This window comes from Erythranthe guttata, chromosome 6 (assembly GCF_056151865.1).
Source record: "Erythranthe guttata isolate IM_541 chromosome 6, IM_541, whole genome shotgun sequence".
NCBI classification, from domain to species: domain Eukaryota; kingdom Viridiplantae; phylum Streptophyta; class Magnoliopsida; order Lamiales; family Phrymaceae; genus Erythranthe; species Erythranthe guttata.
The window spans coordinates 1,057,318-1,073,839 of record NC_142538.1 but is presented as its reverse complement, the minus strand read 5'-3'; the positions used below and the strand labels follow the sequence as shown (position 1 = coordinate 1,073,839).

Genomic DNA, 16,522 nt, shown 5'->3' with positions numbered 1-16,522 from the left:
TATTTGTTGGTCGCAATTTTGCTAATTGCACCTTAATTTTTGGATTCAAAAAGCCCTATAAATTGGACAAATACCAATTAAAATATATATATTCGTCCCTTTGATTTGGACTAACGTTCCTTGTTGTTTTGCTCAAGTTAATTCTCAGGGAACTAGGAATATCTCACTCAGTATCCAATTGTTAGTAATTATGCATCATGTAAGCCCAAAATAATATTAAAAATATCTAAATTTTGTAAATGATACAAGACTTTTATTTATTATTGAGTTAATTAGTGAGTTAATTAATGAGTTAGTATGGTGTGTTAATAAGCCGTTTGTTTGTGAGTGGACCAACTCCACTAAAGAATAATTTGCCTGATATTATTTTATATATGTGTTCTTTTAAATTGTTTTCTTTTCACAGCACAGAGCCCCGATAATGTGCTTCCCTACAATAAATGTTTTGCGACAATTATCAGAGCACTATTATTACAAAATAATTGAGATGCTAATAATAATAATAATAATAATAATAATAATAATAATAATAATAATAATAATAATAAAAATAAGCAACCCCGGGCAGCTGATCAGGCAGTTTTACTCCGGCGGCTAAGTGGCAGCTCAGCCATCACTCCGCCACGGAGCCCTCCACTCACAAAACACAAAATTAAGTGGGAGTCAACCTGTCATTCTCAATCCTGTCTTCATTTAAGACAAAACTAGTAATCGTGCCCGTGCGTTGCACGGGGTCGCATTCAACAAAGGAAAAAAAAGTAACGGTTTGAAATAAATGATAGTACAAATTGTATAAAAGATCTATATCTGTGAAATTCAAATTACACTGCTATCACCTTATTTCAATATTATTATAACCGGATCGGACACAAAATCGGATAGGCGGGTCACGGTTGGACCGGTTCAGCCGGGGTCAACATGAGTATTTTCATTTTTCAATTTTTTTTTAATTATTTTACTATTTTTACAAATATAAAAATATTGTTCTCTATGTATTTGTTATGTATTCCTCTTGTTATTTCACATTTTTATTCCAATATTTATAATACAATCTTAATTAGGGGTGTGCACGGGTCGGGTCGGTTCGGTTTTTGGCAAAAACCGAACCGAACCGAATATATCGGTTTTCGTAAAATTAAAAACCGTGTATGTCGGTTTTTTATCGGTTCGGTTTCTTTCGGTTTCGGTTCGGTTTCGGTTATTTTTCGGTTCAAGGGTAACTATATATTCAAGTTGTACAAACAAAAGAATACAATTACAATTACTTTCACAACTTACTAATGCAATGAAAATATAAAATCTTTAATTTCATAGGAGTTAACGTAATTTATAGATGATGTATTATGCTTCATTTTTTTTCCTACTTTCATCTACCACATTATTAAAACCATGAACTCAAGTAAATTTTTAACTACTAAATAAATAAAATACAATGTCTCAATTTATGAACAAATGCTTAGAATGAGACAAATAATTGAAAGATAGAAAATAAATATTAGGGTAAAATAATACATATATTATATAAAATGAAGTCATTTTATAGTTTCGGTTCGGTTCGGTTTTTCGGTTCGGTTATTTACCTTTCCACCATACCGAACCGAATAATTCGGTGTTTCAAAAATAAAAAAACCGTACATGCGGTTTGCTATTCGGTACGGTTTAAAACGGCTCGGTTTTTTGATTTTTCGGTTCGGTTTTTCGGTTTTTCGGTTTTTTTTGCTCACCCCTAATCTTAATATACCATTTTTTCTCCCTCTCATTTTTCTTCTTACGTCATTCCATCTTCACTCACCTACCCCACCTCCAACATTTCTTTCTTCTTCTTCTTCATTCTGCAACCTTTTGTTCTTTTTTTCTCCTTTTTCTCCATGTTCAGAGGAAACATCATCTGCCTCATCTACTCCTATTTCTCTTTGGTTTTTTTTCTCCATCTCCAGGCTTCACTTTATCTCTTCAGCTCAGCTTTGTTTTTTCTTCAGCCCACTGATCTAGCCCAACCAAAACTTCGATTGAATCACATACGACCCAGATCCAACTATCGACGGCAATCCCCCGCCCAGATCCAACCACCACAGTGATCCTCAGCTCAAATCCGACCATCTACCACTGTTATAGACTAAACCCGGTTCGTTAACTGGTTTTCGAGTCTACCGGTCGAAGCGGGGTTTTGATATACTGACCCAGTTTATGAATTTTTCGGTTTCTGTTGTAGAACCAGACCGTATAGTTGGCGGTTTGCGGTCGAATCGGTCGGACCGGCTGGTCCGATCCGGTTACGACGACATTGCCTTATTTTATTGTCGCATATATACACACACACACAATGACTGTCAATATATAAAATACATGTTAAACAATAAATAATTCAAATGTAACAAAGGGTATGGCTATTTCAAATATCAATTGTTTCTCACTTCAATACCATACCGCATAAATATTAAATATGTTGCATTTATAGCCTTGATGAAAATTAATATCACAAAACATAAAAAGTCTTAATTTTATTTCTTTAATACCACACGCACAAATCCATTGCGCCCCTCTGTTTCTTTTTCACAAACTCTCCCTCGCACGACTACTACTACTTCTTCCCCCTGCTTTTTCTCCCTTCTTCTTCTTCCTTCTTCCTGTTTCTTCTTTATTGTTCTTCTAGCTCTTCTTCTACATCTTCCTTGTTTTTCTTATTCTTCTTCTTGATCTTCTCCTTCTTCCTCTTTTTCTTCTTTCTGTTTCTTCTTCTCATTCTCTCTCTTTCTGCTTCTTCCTTTTTCTCATTCTCCTCATGCTTCTTCTTCTTTCTCCTCCTCCTTCCTGTTGCTTCCTCCTCCTCCTCTTCCTCCTTCTCCATGTTGCTTCCTCCTCCTCCTCCCTCTCCTTATTCTTCTAAATAAATATGAGAGCAATTCCAATGGTACAACATTGAAATGGATCGTTAAATATTTATTTGAATCTCATTTTATATTTTGATACTCATATAATCCAACTGCGAGCATTAAATGGATCATCAAATTTTAAATATAAGTATAAATATATTTAAAATTGACCCATAAAAATTCATGATATGTTTTTTGGGTAGTTAATGTTTTGATTCCTTTTTTTCCAAGATGCACTTTTACATCTTCGGAAGTTGAATATCAAAATAGCTACCTATTTAATTCCATCATTGAAGATGAAAATTTAAGTTTTGTAGTATTATAATAGAAGTTATACCATTTAATTCTCCTATAGATTCCTCCATTAGAGTTGCTACGAAGAAAGAAGAGTAAAAGCAATACTAACTTTAAACAACTTAAAGAAAAAGGGCATGATGAATTATTAAAATACATGATAATAAAGAAATTCTAATAAAGACAACTGATAAACATATTATGGCATATACAAAACCCATACACATGACAACGAAAATGTAAACAACCAACTAATTGCGAGGCATATAGTCTGTCAATAAAATAGCATAAATACACCATAATGCAAAATAATAAGTTCGCATAATTACATGAGCCTAACATGAATGTTTGTGATGTACATCATGTTGCCAAACATTTGGTGTATGATGTGAGATGATGATGGTTTCTTCTCTTCTTTACTGAATTTTTCTCGTTTAATGTCTTAGAATTGCTGAGTAGCTTCAAATAATGGTCTTGAGAAAACAAAAGAATGCATTAATCTTAAAATAGGGATGCAACATCTCGAACAAATTAAAATATAGCAACAAAGTCTTGTAAGTTATAAAACTTAAATATTATAAATAAATTATAGCAAAAAAAAGCTTTGAACTAACAGAAGCACATAATAAATAATGTCTGACATAATTTTTTTTCCTTCTACCGAATTGCGTGAGTAGTTTGCTCCAACCACGAATTATTGTTGACACGAACAGGCTTGCTGCAAAAGAATTTACAATACGTCAAACACAAATGCAAAAATAAATAAATAAACGGCATAACACAGTCATTAAATAAACGAAGAAGAAGACGAACAAAATTTTAAATGAGAAAGAAGAAGCAGCTTGGCAAAAAGAATGTGATTTTTTGTGGAGTTCTCATGAGTTTAAATAGAAAAGTGAAATTGGTAGGGGTTGAGATCATGGTGGATAACTTCTACCATGATGAATTAGTGGGGGTTAGTGGGTGGTTAGAATGGAGAAGAAAAATAAAAAAAATATATAAATATAAATAATTAGAAATACCTACGGTATATTTAAATATAGGAGTTAGTGTTTATATTATAAATTAATTAATGGTTAAATTTGATATTTATTAATTTACAAAATTAACCCTAGGTTTAGGTCTAGGTTTTAGTTCAAAATATCTTCGTTTTATATATAAGATCCCACAACTCCACAAGTACAAAATTAACTCAATATTTTAAATAAATAATTATATTATATAAAAAAAAAATAAGAAAAGAAAAAGAAAAAGAAAGATGATAGTATGAAATAGGGGGGGTTAGGTTTTATATTAATGTACCAGATTTTCAGGGTCCATGCCTCACCACTCGTGGGCACGACCCTTTTGCCGGATTTTTATTTATTGAATATTTATATATTATTTAATTTTTAATTACTGGTTCTATCAGATTCTTGTATAGATATGGTGGTGACACGTGGAATTTACGTAAATGAAAAAAAATAAAAATAGGCATACACGACATGGGTCACCATGAACCATGCTGCTAATGTAACAGCATTTGGCCAAATTGGGTTTGAATACATTTATGGGGAACAAGAACATTATTTATTTGCTTTAGGATTCCCTATGCATATTTCTTTTTTCACCTCTTACTTTCTACTCTTGACTCTTCATTACTTAATTAATTTAATTAGTAGTAGTATATTTTACTAACTTTGTGGTTCATATTTTCTTTAACGAAGAAAATCTGATTTGTGATAATAATCACAGTAAATCACATGCTTTGATGGAAGATATTTTTAGGAGTCAATCAATTAACCTTTACTTTCTTCATTCCACAGTATCAGTCTCTTTTAATAATTTTAATTAACAATTAGTATATTAAATTAATTAACAGTTTGTCAACATTTTTACTAGTAGTAATTATATTCTGAGTTAGGGGTAAGTCTGGAATGTGGCAGTGACTCTTAGTGTGATGAATAGGTAGTAGATTCATACCATTAAATGCTTGCAGATATATTTGACTCTTCCCGTAAATCTTTACTTCATATATATACTTCCTGCATTCTTATTTAAATCAATTCTACTTAATTAATTTACAATATTTTTAAAGTATTGAGCTGATGTACTCAGACCTATTTGGATGAGTGAAGTTCGAGTTCGAGTTCGAGTTCGATTTTTTTTTCTTTTTCTTTTTATGAGTTCGAGTTGGCTTGTAAGATTTCAAATATTTATGATAATTAATTTTGAATTTCGTATCATATATTGTGCATTCTTTTAATATCTAAGAAATTATAATTTCAACCAAACACGAGCTACATGCAATCCCATCTTGACCAATTGAAGCTAGTTGAAGATTTATAAAGATGGATGCACTTTGTTAATATTTACAAAAAAAAAACAGTGTTTGAAATCTGAGCACACTAAATAAAAGATGCATGATCCGGCATCTAAGCAAATCTATTAACTCAAATCTATTAACTAACTAATTAAGTGATTGGATTAAGGTTGTAATTAAAACAATTGATCAAGACTTGCAAGTTGCACATAATTTTACCGGTATATTATACTTTCTGATAAGATTAATTCCTAATTAATAAGTGCTTAGTGCTTAGTGCTTACTCTACTCTCATCATATTTAATATACAGTATTGTTCCTCTAATATTTCATTGAAGTGTCGTTTAAGATCATTCCGTGGCGAAGAACGTCGGGAAACGAAACCCGAAACCCGAAAGCCTACGGGCAAAATGCGGCCGGAACACCGGAACAATGGGATAAAATCGGACGATCGTAGTTGTCACATGTATCGGGATTAGAATTGCATGAATCATTTAATTTACTTCTCCACCTCTTCAACGGGTGGTTTAAAGATGTCAAACTAGGGTTTTAACTTTTAATTAAAAGTTTTAAAAAAACTACAATTAGCTCCAATACTTTAAATATAGTTTGATTTGAGGGAAAGGGAACTTATTTGACATCAATTCTAATTTCTTACATTTTAATTAAGAAATAGCATAAATAGTTTTTGGAGGAATATTCCATTGCAGAGAAAATTGTTGGGCTTAGAATAGAAAACAAAATCAAGGCCTGTAAGGAACACTTATAATACAGAAATTCTTGGCCCGGCCCAATACATAAGGCCTGTATTAGAATTGATTTAGACATTAATTAAAAAAAGCAATTTAATTATTATGGAGGCAAAATATATTGAATGTTTTATAATTCTCTTTTTTTCCTTAATTAGTCGTTTTATTTTTATTATATACCGTAGAAATGGCTGAAATATGAATTGGTTTATTTTTGGAAATAAGGTGCCGATCTAAAAAATGTGTTGTATTAGAAAAGGCAGAGATTGAAAGAGACGATGGTTGAAGAACCGAATATTCTCCCCCCAAAATTGATGGAAATGTGTGTTTGATTGATGTCTGAAAGAATGGCGATTGTTCATGGAATTGAAGCGTCAATTTCGAAAAAAGCTCGAGTTCACCACCACTCGAGCCCCACTTCCGATGGTAAATTAGGGTTGCTTGAGCGCACGGGTTCTGCCGCCGGCGCAGCGTTTCTCTCTGCAGTTCTGGTCAACCCACTGGATGTTGCCAAGGTTTATCTTACATTTTCCTGTTGTTTGTTTTCTTATTATTTATTTATTTTCATTTAGTTGCAATTTGATTCTCTGATCTCTGTACTTGATGTTTTGTCATTTTCTATTCGATTTTCTGCCTGGTAATCGTGGTTCATACTGGTATAATTCATTGTACAATATGAAATGAAAATGATTAGGTTCACATTTATTTGTCTCTTTTTCGGTGATTGAATTCATATTGTATCCGTCTTTCGATAAATATCGGTTTTCATTTTTCTTATGATTTGCCTGTTTACGATAATCTGCAGACGAGATTGCAGGCACAGGCTGCTGGAGCCCCGTACACGCACCCGTTAAGTAATGTCACGAGTCGCATGGCATATTTCGGACCGCACATGGTATTTGCAATTTTTTAATTTATTGTTATTGTTGCATCGATTATTCTTACTATTTGTCAGTCACTTAGTGGTTTTAGTGAAAAGTTACTAGTCCAAACTCGATGAAGTTACGGCGTTCTAATGAATTCTTGAGGGTTTAGGTAATGTGATGAAACACTGAAGTGGCATAGTAATTTTTAATAAACCCCTCAACTAGTTTTGGTAACATTTAGGTACAATTCGGATGGTAGGATTGAGTTTGTAGATTGCTATTTTGATCGTTTAAAAAAGTCAGTTCAGACGATGATATTTTATTTACAGTGTTGCAATATGTTTGTTAGTTGTTTGCTGATCTAAGGTGTTCTCGCTCATGCACTCGTGCTGCGGTTCATGGTACAGTTGTAATATGCCCCCCGGATTGTTTCCATTACAAAGGGACATTGGATGTCTTCTACAAAATTATTCGACAGGTTCGTCTATCATAGTTGAAAACTCTGGTTTTTTTTTATTACTTGCAAACTGAGTTCGTCTTGTATATTTGCAGGAAGGATTTCCAATGCTATGGAGAGGCACGGGTGCTGGTTTAGCACTTGCAGTGCCAACTGTAAGTTTTCACGTGCTATTGCGTAAAATTTCAAGACAGAAAAAATTATTAATAAAAGTATTCCTCTGCTTTCAGTTGAGATAATGGGTTTTGTGTGTTTGAAATCAGGTTGGTATTTACTTACCTTTCTATGACATTTTCTGTAACCAAATAGAGGAATTTACTGCACAGAATGCGCCAAGTTTAACACCATGTGCACCTGTACTGGCTGGTTCATTGGCTCGTTCTTTAGCTTGTACGAGTTGCTATCCTATCGAGCTCGCCAGAACACGCATGCAGGTATTGAAAATAAAACGTTTTTATTTATTTTCTCACTATCTTATTAGCCTTCAATTTTATCCGGCTATATAATTATGACTCCATGCTGTCTGAAGGCATTTAAGCACATCCATGGTGATAAAAAACCTCCCGGAGTATGGAAGACTTTAATTGACATCCTCCCCCAGGTCAAGAGTACAACCAGCTTCAATAACAGCTGTAAGTTGATTCATCTATTTACGGGATATTCCAATTTTCGATGTGTTTTCTTTGCATTCTCGTTATCTATTTGTACGTATAGAAACAGAAAGTTTTGCTGGTGCAGTGCAGAGCTATAGAGTGCTGTGGACAGGCCTTGGTGCTCAGCTTGTTCGTGATGTACCTTTCTCTGCAATCTGCTTCTCGATTCTTGAACCAGTTAGATCTCCTTCTATTTTTTTTTTTTTTAATATGTAGGTTGCATGTATGTTTTTCTTCGCTTAGTAACTCTTTTTATTATAGCTAAGGAGGAAGCTTCTTATTCTAGTTGGAGACGAAGTAAATGTGGCGAATGTACTTGTCACAAACTTTTCTGCTGGTTTTGTTGCTGGGAGCATTGCTGCTGCTGCCACTTGTCCTTTTGATGTTGCGAAAACCCGTAGGCAAATTGAGGTAATATATTTCTTATTACATTTAATGTAAGAACTTGCTCATCACTGAAAAATACATTCACTTTTTTCGTTTCCGCAAATTTTACAGAAAGATCCTAGGAGGGCTTTGAAGATGACTACAAGGCGTACGCTGCTGGAAGTTTGGAGGTAGGCCTTGTTAATTAGTGAAATAGTGATCAATATTCAATACAATACAATACGATACGATACACGGGATGGGTTTTCATGTACATATATATATATTGACAGGGGAGGAAGAATGAAGGGATTATTTACCGGTGTGGGTCCCCGTGTCGGGCGTGCAGGTCCTTCCGTTGGGATTGTGTTTTCATTTTATGAAGTTGTAAAGCATATTATGCATCATCACTATGCTCTTTCTTGATCCTTTTTCACATTAACATTAACATTTTGTTTAGTAAAATGTAACGGTTTTAACCGTTATTTAAAAATTTTTATTTTGAGCTAAAACGCTGTCGTTTTTATTAGTAGAATCGTGCTTAGTCTTTTGAATTATTAACGCGCTTTTTGACTGAAGATAGGGGGGCGGAACGACGTCGTTTCATCAAGTACTGCATGTCGTTGTCATCACATGCACAGCAGACCTTAGCTGTCTTCTGCACCCTTGGGACCGTTGTTTTCTTTCTATTTATAGGGGAGGCATGATCTGTTAACCACATGTTGAATCTTATCGTGTAGTTAGCTTATCTAGCTTAGCTTAGAGTAGTGGTTCATTTCAAGCTTTTCATTTTGGTTGGAGGACTGTAACCCTAATTCGATATTGAAGACAATCAAAATAATTCTTTTGCTCGTGATTTATTGTTCAGATCTTTCATATAATAGTCAGATTCATAACACTTGGTATCCAGAGCAGTCGTTCCTGGACCCTTTTTCTCTATACTATGATGACAAGGAGCCATGTGAGGACTGGTTCAGGTGACAACACAAGAACGGAGGCCGAGGTATTTGTGGATGAACAGATGGCTTTCAACACCAAAATTCAGGCGGATCTGTCCGCAGTAAGAGAAGAAATGGAACGGAGCAGAATGGAAAGCAACCACAAGATGGAGGAGATTCATAGGATGCTAGCCGAGATGACTAGATCTATGAATAGTAGCAGAGGCAAAGAACCTATGCAACAGGGGAACAGCTCTGAAAACCCTACACGAAACATGGAGCAAATGGCTCCCAGATTCCAACAAATGCCACCAGATCCAGGTAACCCTAATATTCCTATGAGAAATATGGAAAATAGAAATATTAGGGTGGATTTCCCAAAATTTGATGGGCAATTTCCAAGAACATGGCTGAGGAGATGCCAGAGGTATTTCAGACTGAACCCTATGAGTGAGGGAGAAAAAGTACAAACAGCATCTATGAACCTTGAAGGTAAGGCTGAAGACTGGTTTGCCGACTATATTGAAGGTATAGAGTACATAGGATGGGAGGTTTTCTCTAGCATGGTACTAGAGAGATTTTTAGAGGAAGAAGGGGTGAGTTTGACTGCAGAGTTTAACAAACTGCACCAAGAGACTAAAGTGGAGGATTACAGGCTGAAGTTTGAGCAGTTAAAGGGATATGTGGCAAGAAAACACAGGGCCTTACCAGAGAGCTACTTTGTTGAGTGTTTTATAGAAGGATTAAAGGGGGAGCTCAAACACACCGTTAAGATGATGAATCCCCAGACATTATCTCATGCCATCATCCAAGCTAAACTGCAGGAAAATATGGTGGATCAGCTTAAGACAGAACTCAAGAACTCTCTGAAAACACCTAACCACAGTTATAAGACTCCTAGGTTGCCAGCTCCAGAACAACCCTTAAGGATCCAATACCCTGAGAAAGGAGGAATGCAACCTAAGAGACTGAACAAGCAAGAGTTGGAGGAGAGGAGAAGGAAGGGATTATGTTATAACTGTGAAGAGAAGTTCACCCCCGGCCACAGATGTAAGAGATTGTTCTACATTGAGTGCATGGCTGAGGAAGAACTGTCTGAGGTAGGAGATGAGGAGATACCCCATGAGGTGGAGGAACTAATGCAGATTTCCCTCAATGCCATCACTGGTCAGACTTCCCACACCACACTGAAGGTGATAGGCAAATGCAGAGGGCAGAAGATCACTATTCTTTTGGACACTGGAGCTTCCCACAGCTTCATAGATCCAAAATCTGCCTTGCAGTTGGGGTGTGAAAGAGTTTGTACTAGGAGAGCCACAGTGAAAGTGGCTGGAAAGCACCAAGTAGTATGTGACTCCATTTGCCCAAACTTTCAGTGGGAAATGGGGGGGTACAATTTCTACTTAGGGGTGATTTTACTGGATTTGGGAGGGTGTGACTTAGTCTTGGGGGTTGATTTCATGAAGAAGTTTGGACCTCTGTCCTTTGATCATAATGAAAACTTCATCACCTTAAGGCAAGGTGGTGAGTTAATCACATTACAGGGAATAAAAGAAGATCCTCAGTTCTTGATGATCAGTGGAGAGGAACTGGAGAGCCTATTACAGACACAGGGAACCAATATGGGATGTATATTCATCATAGAAGGGGAAGAGGAACCACACTCCATTGAGGAGCACTGTAAAGAAGTGAATGGAGTTATAGAGAGGTATGCAGACCTCTTTCAAACACCTACTGAACTACCCCCTATGAGAAGCACTGAGCACAGTATTCCACTGAAGGGAGAAGCAGCTCCATTCAAGTCACAACCCTACAGGTATCCTTATATGCAGAGGAAAGAAATAGAAAATATGGTCAAAGAGATGCTACAAACTGGGGTCATACAAGCAAGCAGCAGTCCATTTGCTTCCCCAGTGCTACTGGTTAAAAAAAAAGATGGCACTTGGAGATTTTGTGTGGATTTCAGAAGACTAAATGCCATGACCATAAAGGATGGGTATCCAATTCCACTGATTGATGATTTATTGGATGAGTTAGGGGGAGCTAAGGTGTTTTCGAAAGTGGACTTGAGGGCTGGCTATCACCAGATCAGAATGAAGGAGGAGGATGTGGAAAAGACAGCCTTTGTCACCTCTGATGGGCACTATGAGTTCAAGGTTATGCCATTTGGACTCACCAATGCCCCAGCCACCTTCCAATCCTTGATGAATGATGTATTCAGAGCACACCTAAGGGACTTTGTGCTAGTATTTTTTGATGATATTTTGGTATATAGTAAGAGCATGGAATTGCACATAGAGCACTTGGAAACTGTGTGTAAGTTGTTGAGGCAACACCAACTATATGCTAAGTTATCAAAATGCAGCTTTGGAAAGGGTCAAGTAGAATACTTGGGGCATGTAATTAATGAAAATGGAGTAGGAGTGGACCCTGCTAAGATACAAGCTGTAATTAAATGGCCTAGACCTCAATCAGTCAAAGCATTGAGAGGGTTTCTAGGATTAACAGGTTACTACAGGAAGTTTGTTAAGGGTTATGGAGAGATAGCTAGATCTCTCACTCAGCAACTCAAAAAGGGGCAATTCCAGTGGAATGAGGAAGCACAAAAAGCCTTTGAAAAGTTGAAACTGGCTATGACCACCACACCAGTTCTACAATTGCCCAACTTCAAGGAGAGATTTGTGGTAGAAACTGATGCTTCTTATCATGGAATAGGGGCTGTGCTGATGCAAAATGGGCATCCCCTAGCCTATCTCAGTAAGGCTTTGGGCCCCAAGAGTCTAGGGTTGTCCATTTATGAGAAGGAATTCTTGGCAATACTCCTTGCTGTGCAAAAGTGGAGGTCTTACCTAATCTGTGGCTCTTTTGTGATCAGGACCGATCAAAAGAGCCTCAAATACTTATTGGAACAGAAGCTATCCACCCCTTTGCAACATAAATATCTAGCCAAATTGTTGGGCTTCAACTACACTATTGAGTATAAGAAGGGAAGAGAGAATGGGGTGGCAGATGCACTATCTAGAAGGGAAGAGGTAGCTGAGATTCAACAAATCACTATAGTGCAGCCTTTGTGGGTACAAGAGGTAGTGCAAAGCTATGAATCAGATCCAGAAGCTCAAGAAATCATTGCTAGCAGTACACTTAGACCTTGGGATGTATCACTGTATGATTACCAGGATGGGTTAGTAAAATACAAGGGAAGGATCTATGTGGGAAAATCTACTGACATCAGACAAAAATTGGTGGAACAGATGCACAATTCAAGTATTGGGGGGCACTCTGGGGTCCAAAACACCTTCCAGAAAATCCAACTCACCTTTCTGTGGCCAGGATTGAAGCAACAGATCAAGGAATGGGTGTCCAGTTGTCATATATGTCAGTTGAGCAAGCATGAAAATGTTAAGATCCCAGGGTATTTGCAGCCACTTCCAGTTCCTGAGCAGGCTTGGAGTTGCATAACCATGGACTTCATAGTTAAACTGCCAAAATCCAGTGGCAAGGAGGTGGTGTGGGTGGTGGTGGATAGATTCACCAAGTATGCACACTTTATTGCTCTCAGTCATCCACTTAGTGCCTCTCAATTGGCACAAGTGTTTATTGAGGAAGTGTACAGGCTGCATGGGCTACCTAATTACATCGTGTCAGATAGGGACCCAATTTTCACCAGTAATTTCTGGAAGGAATTGATGCAATCCTTGGGGGTACAACAACAGTTAAGTACGGCTCATCACCCTCAAACCGATGGGCAGACCGAAAGGGTAAATCAGTGTTTGGAAAGCTACTTACGGTGCATGTGTGGTCAATTTCCAAAAAAATGGAGCATTTGGATCCCACTGGCAGAATGGTGGTATAACACCACCTATCACACGGCTATCAAAATGTCCCCATTTGAGGCATTGTATGGATATCCAGCACCTCAACTAGGGTATGGTCCTCACTTATTGAGAAAAACGGAGGGGGTGGGGACTTGGATGAAAGAGCATCAGCTGATCACTCAGAAATTGAAGGGATTGTTGGGGGAAGCTAGAGAGAGGATGAAGTACTATGCCAATCAGAACAGAAGTGAGAGAAATTTCGAAGAAGGAGACATGGTGTACTTGAAATTAAAACCCTTCAAACAACTAAGCTTGAGGAAGAGTCATTTGTGGAAACTGACTCCGAAGTACTGTGGCCCTTTTAAGGTGATTCAGAAAGTAGGAGAGGTGGCATATGAGCTGCAACTTCCCCCGGAGTCGAAAGTGCACCCTGTATTCCATGTTTCACAACTAAAGAGAAGAGTGGGGAACCAAGAGCAAGTGCCAGCCAACTTACCCCCCTTGGATGAAGAACATCAGTTTTTGTTGGTACCGGTGGCAGTTTTGGAGAGAAGGATGATTAAGAAGAATAATGCAGCGTGTGTGCAGTGGTTAGTACGCTGGGCTCACCTTCCGGAGGCTGAAGCGACATGGGAAGAAGCAGCGGAAATGAGCAAGAAATTTCCAGAATTCAAGCCATGAGACATGGCTTGGAAAAGGGGGAAGTAATGTAACGGTTTTAACCGTTATTTAAAAAATTTTATTTTGAGCTAAAACGCTGTCGTTTTTATTAGTAGAATCGTGCTTAGTCTTTTGAATTATTAACGCGCTTTTTGACTGAAGATAGGGGGGCGGAACGACGTCGTTTCATCAAGTACTGCATGTCGTTGTCATCACATGCACAGCAGACCTTAGCTGTCTTCTGCACCCTTGGGACCGTTGTTTTCTTTCTATTTATAGGGGAGGCATGATCTGTTAACCACATGTTGAATCTTATCGTGTAGTTAGCTTATCTAGCTTAGCTTAGAGTAGTGGTTCATTTCAAGCTTTTCATTTTGGTTGGAGGACTGTAACCCTAATTCGATATTGAAGACAATCAAAATAATTCTTTTGCTCGTGATTTATTGTTCAGATCTTTCATATAATAGTCAGATTCATAACATAAAAGCCTCCCCAGCTGCTGCTGCTGCTGCTGCTTATTAGATTTAGATTTAGCTTTAGCTTTTATTATTTATTTATTATTATTATCTAGAACCTTCCGGAAACATGTCTGATTGAAACTCTCAATTTTGTTGTAGTTGTTACTTATTACTAGGGTCTGCCGGGAATAGATTTTGTACAATATTGTTTTTTTTAGCCTGTTAAAATCAGTGTTCTAAATATCGGTCGTGGCGGTCGATATATCGGCCGCCATATCGGTATCGGTTACAAACCTTTACGATTTTGTTGAGGCGGTTTGGAATATCGGTTTTTTACGGCGAGGCGGTTTGCGGCGGTTTTTTGGCGGGTCAAACCGATATATCGGTCAACAAATCGGTTTTTTTTTTTTTTTTTTTTTTTTTTTTTTTTAAATTTAAATTAAAATGAAAATATGTTTTGATTTTTTGTTTTTCTTCAATTTTTTCAACTTCCAAAACCAAACCAAGTACTACCCCGCAATTTATGCTTTGTTGTGTTTATATTAATTATTGATGCGAAAGACTTGCGTATTATTTGTATTTCGTAAGAATCTTTTATTATATTATGATCTTATTATTTTTAAATTTTTGTTATTTATTGAGTAATTATAATTATATAATAACATATGAATGATAGGATAGAAATATGTTTATATATTCTTTTATATATATTTTGAGTATTTACTAATATTTTTTTAGAAATATATTACACTAAATTTAAAAACCGATATATTTCCGATTTATCTCCGATAAATCACCGCCGCGCCGATTTATCGTGTGGCGGTCCCAAACCGCCACGTACCCGATAACCGCCTTTTAGAACCTTGGTTAAAATTCTAATATTGCGGTTTTTGCTCTAATTAATTACAACCATCCAACTTCGTCCAATCAAAAAGTAAATAATGCCCTCTTATTTAGGAGCCACGTGGCCCAAACCACATAGCCCGACCCACACTGGGAGTGAGCAGGCCAGTAATTAGCAACCTTCGGCCCATAAAACGAGTAGTTCTTGTTATTCCCCTTTTTTCTTTTTTTAATCAAAAATTAATGTGTAAATATCACTTACCTCCCTGTGGTTTCAATTCTGTGCATATGACCCCCTTATACTTTCAACATAGCACATGACACCCTTGTATTCTAATATAAGCACATAACTCCCTTGTACTTTCTAAAAAATTCTCTTCCCAATGAGCATGATTATTTACCAAGAGGAATACTATATAGGGTGTATGTGCTTGTGTTAAAAGAACAAAGGGGTTATTGCGCACAAAGTTCAAAGTATAGGGGGTTATATGCTTATACTGAAAGTACAAGGAGTTATATGCACAAGACTCAAATCTCAGGGGTTTAAGAGCTATTTAAATATATATATATATATATATATATATATATATATATATATATATATATATATATATATATATATATATATATATATATATATATATATTACATGCTCAGAAAGAGCAGTTGGAGTAGTTCTTACTAGTTGAAGTAAATGATCTCATCTCACAGACAAAATTTTTAATGAAAGAAATAAAAGATAGATAAAGTACCATTGGATAAATCATAAAGAGAAGAAGAAATAATCTTGGTACCAAAATGGAATTAATTATTGTTGCTACTGTATATAAAATGATGTTACCAACAAAAAATGCTCACCATTCTAACAAACCAAGACAAAAATAAGAATGAAATTTCTAAGGTTACAGCAAAGTTCGGACAATTCACTCTACTTTATTTAAATGAATAAAACATGCCATTTTTTTTTCTCTCCTAAAATTAAACTATCATCTAATAAAATATCACGACAAATTCTGAGTATTGTTGCTTCCTCTCCATCTTCTTGTTGATCAATGCCAGATTTGTTGGGGAAAAAATGATGATAATTTAATTCAGATTTGAAAAAATCTAGTGAATTATATATGTCAGCACCAAAGCCAGGAGCATCAGAGCATACGCTATACCTTGATCTATCGTCGTTCCTGCAAATTTTCGATTAAACTAAATAAATAAATGTACGAGTAAAAATGAAATTGAGATAGATCTATA

At 36.3% G+C, this 16,522-nt stretch overlaps 1 protein-coding gene across 1 annotated transcript; it reads left to right on the top strand.

Annotated features, from left to right (window-relative positions):
• The first annotated feature begins 6,331 nt into the window (after positions 1-6,331).
• On the top strand, positions 6,332-14,660 carry LOC105971834 (mitochondrial carrier protein MTM1). Its single transcript, XM_088819248.1, has 11 exons — positions 6,332-6,733; positions 7,024-7,113; positions 7,434-7,562; positions 7,637-7,696; positions 7,805-7,975; positions 8,071-8,173; positions 8,280-8,371; positions 8,456-8,605; positions 8,693-8,751; positions 8,854-9,026; positions 14,461-14,660. The coding sequence occupies exons 1-10, from the start codon at positions 6,554-6,556 to the stop codon at positions 8,984-8,986; spliced, it is 1,167 nt and encodes a 388-aa protein (XP_088675374.1). The 5' UTR covers positions 6,332-6,553; the 3' UTR covers positions 8,987-9,026; positions 14,461-14,660.
• The last annotated feature ends 1,862 nt before the right edge of the window (positions 14,661-16,522 follow it).

Excerpts from the sequence above, each read along its gene's own strand:
- LOC105971834 (XM_088819248.1), top strand. The coding sequence starts at position 6,554 with ATGTCTGAAAGAATGGCGATTGTTCATGGAATTGAAGCGTCAATTTCG. Across the intron at positions 7,976-8,070 it reads TCGCCAGAACACGCATGCAG|GCATTTAAGCACATCCATGG; the intron begins GTATTGAAAATA and ends TGCTGTCTGAAG. Across the intron at positions 8,752-8,853 it reads ACGCTGCTGGAAGTTTGGAG|GGGAGGAAGAATGAAGGGAT; the intron begins GTAGGCCTTGTT and ends ATATATTGACAG.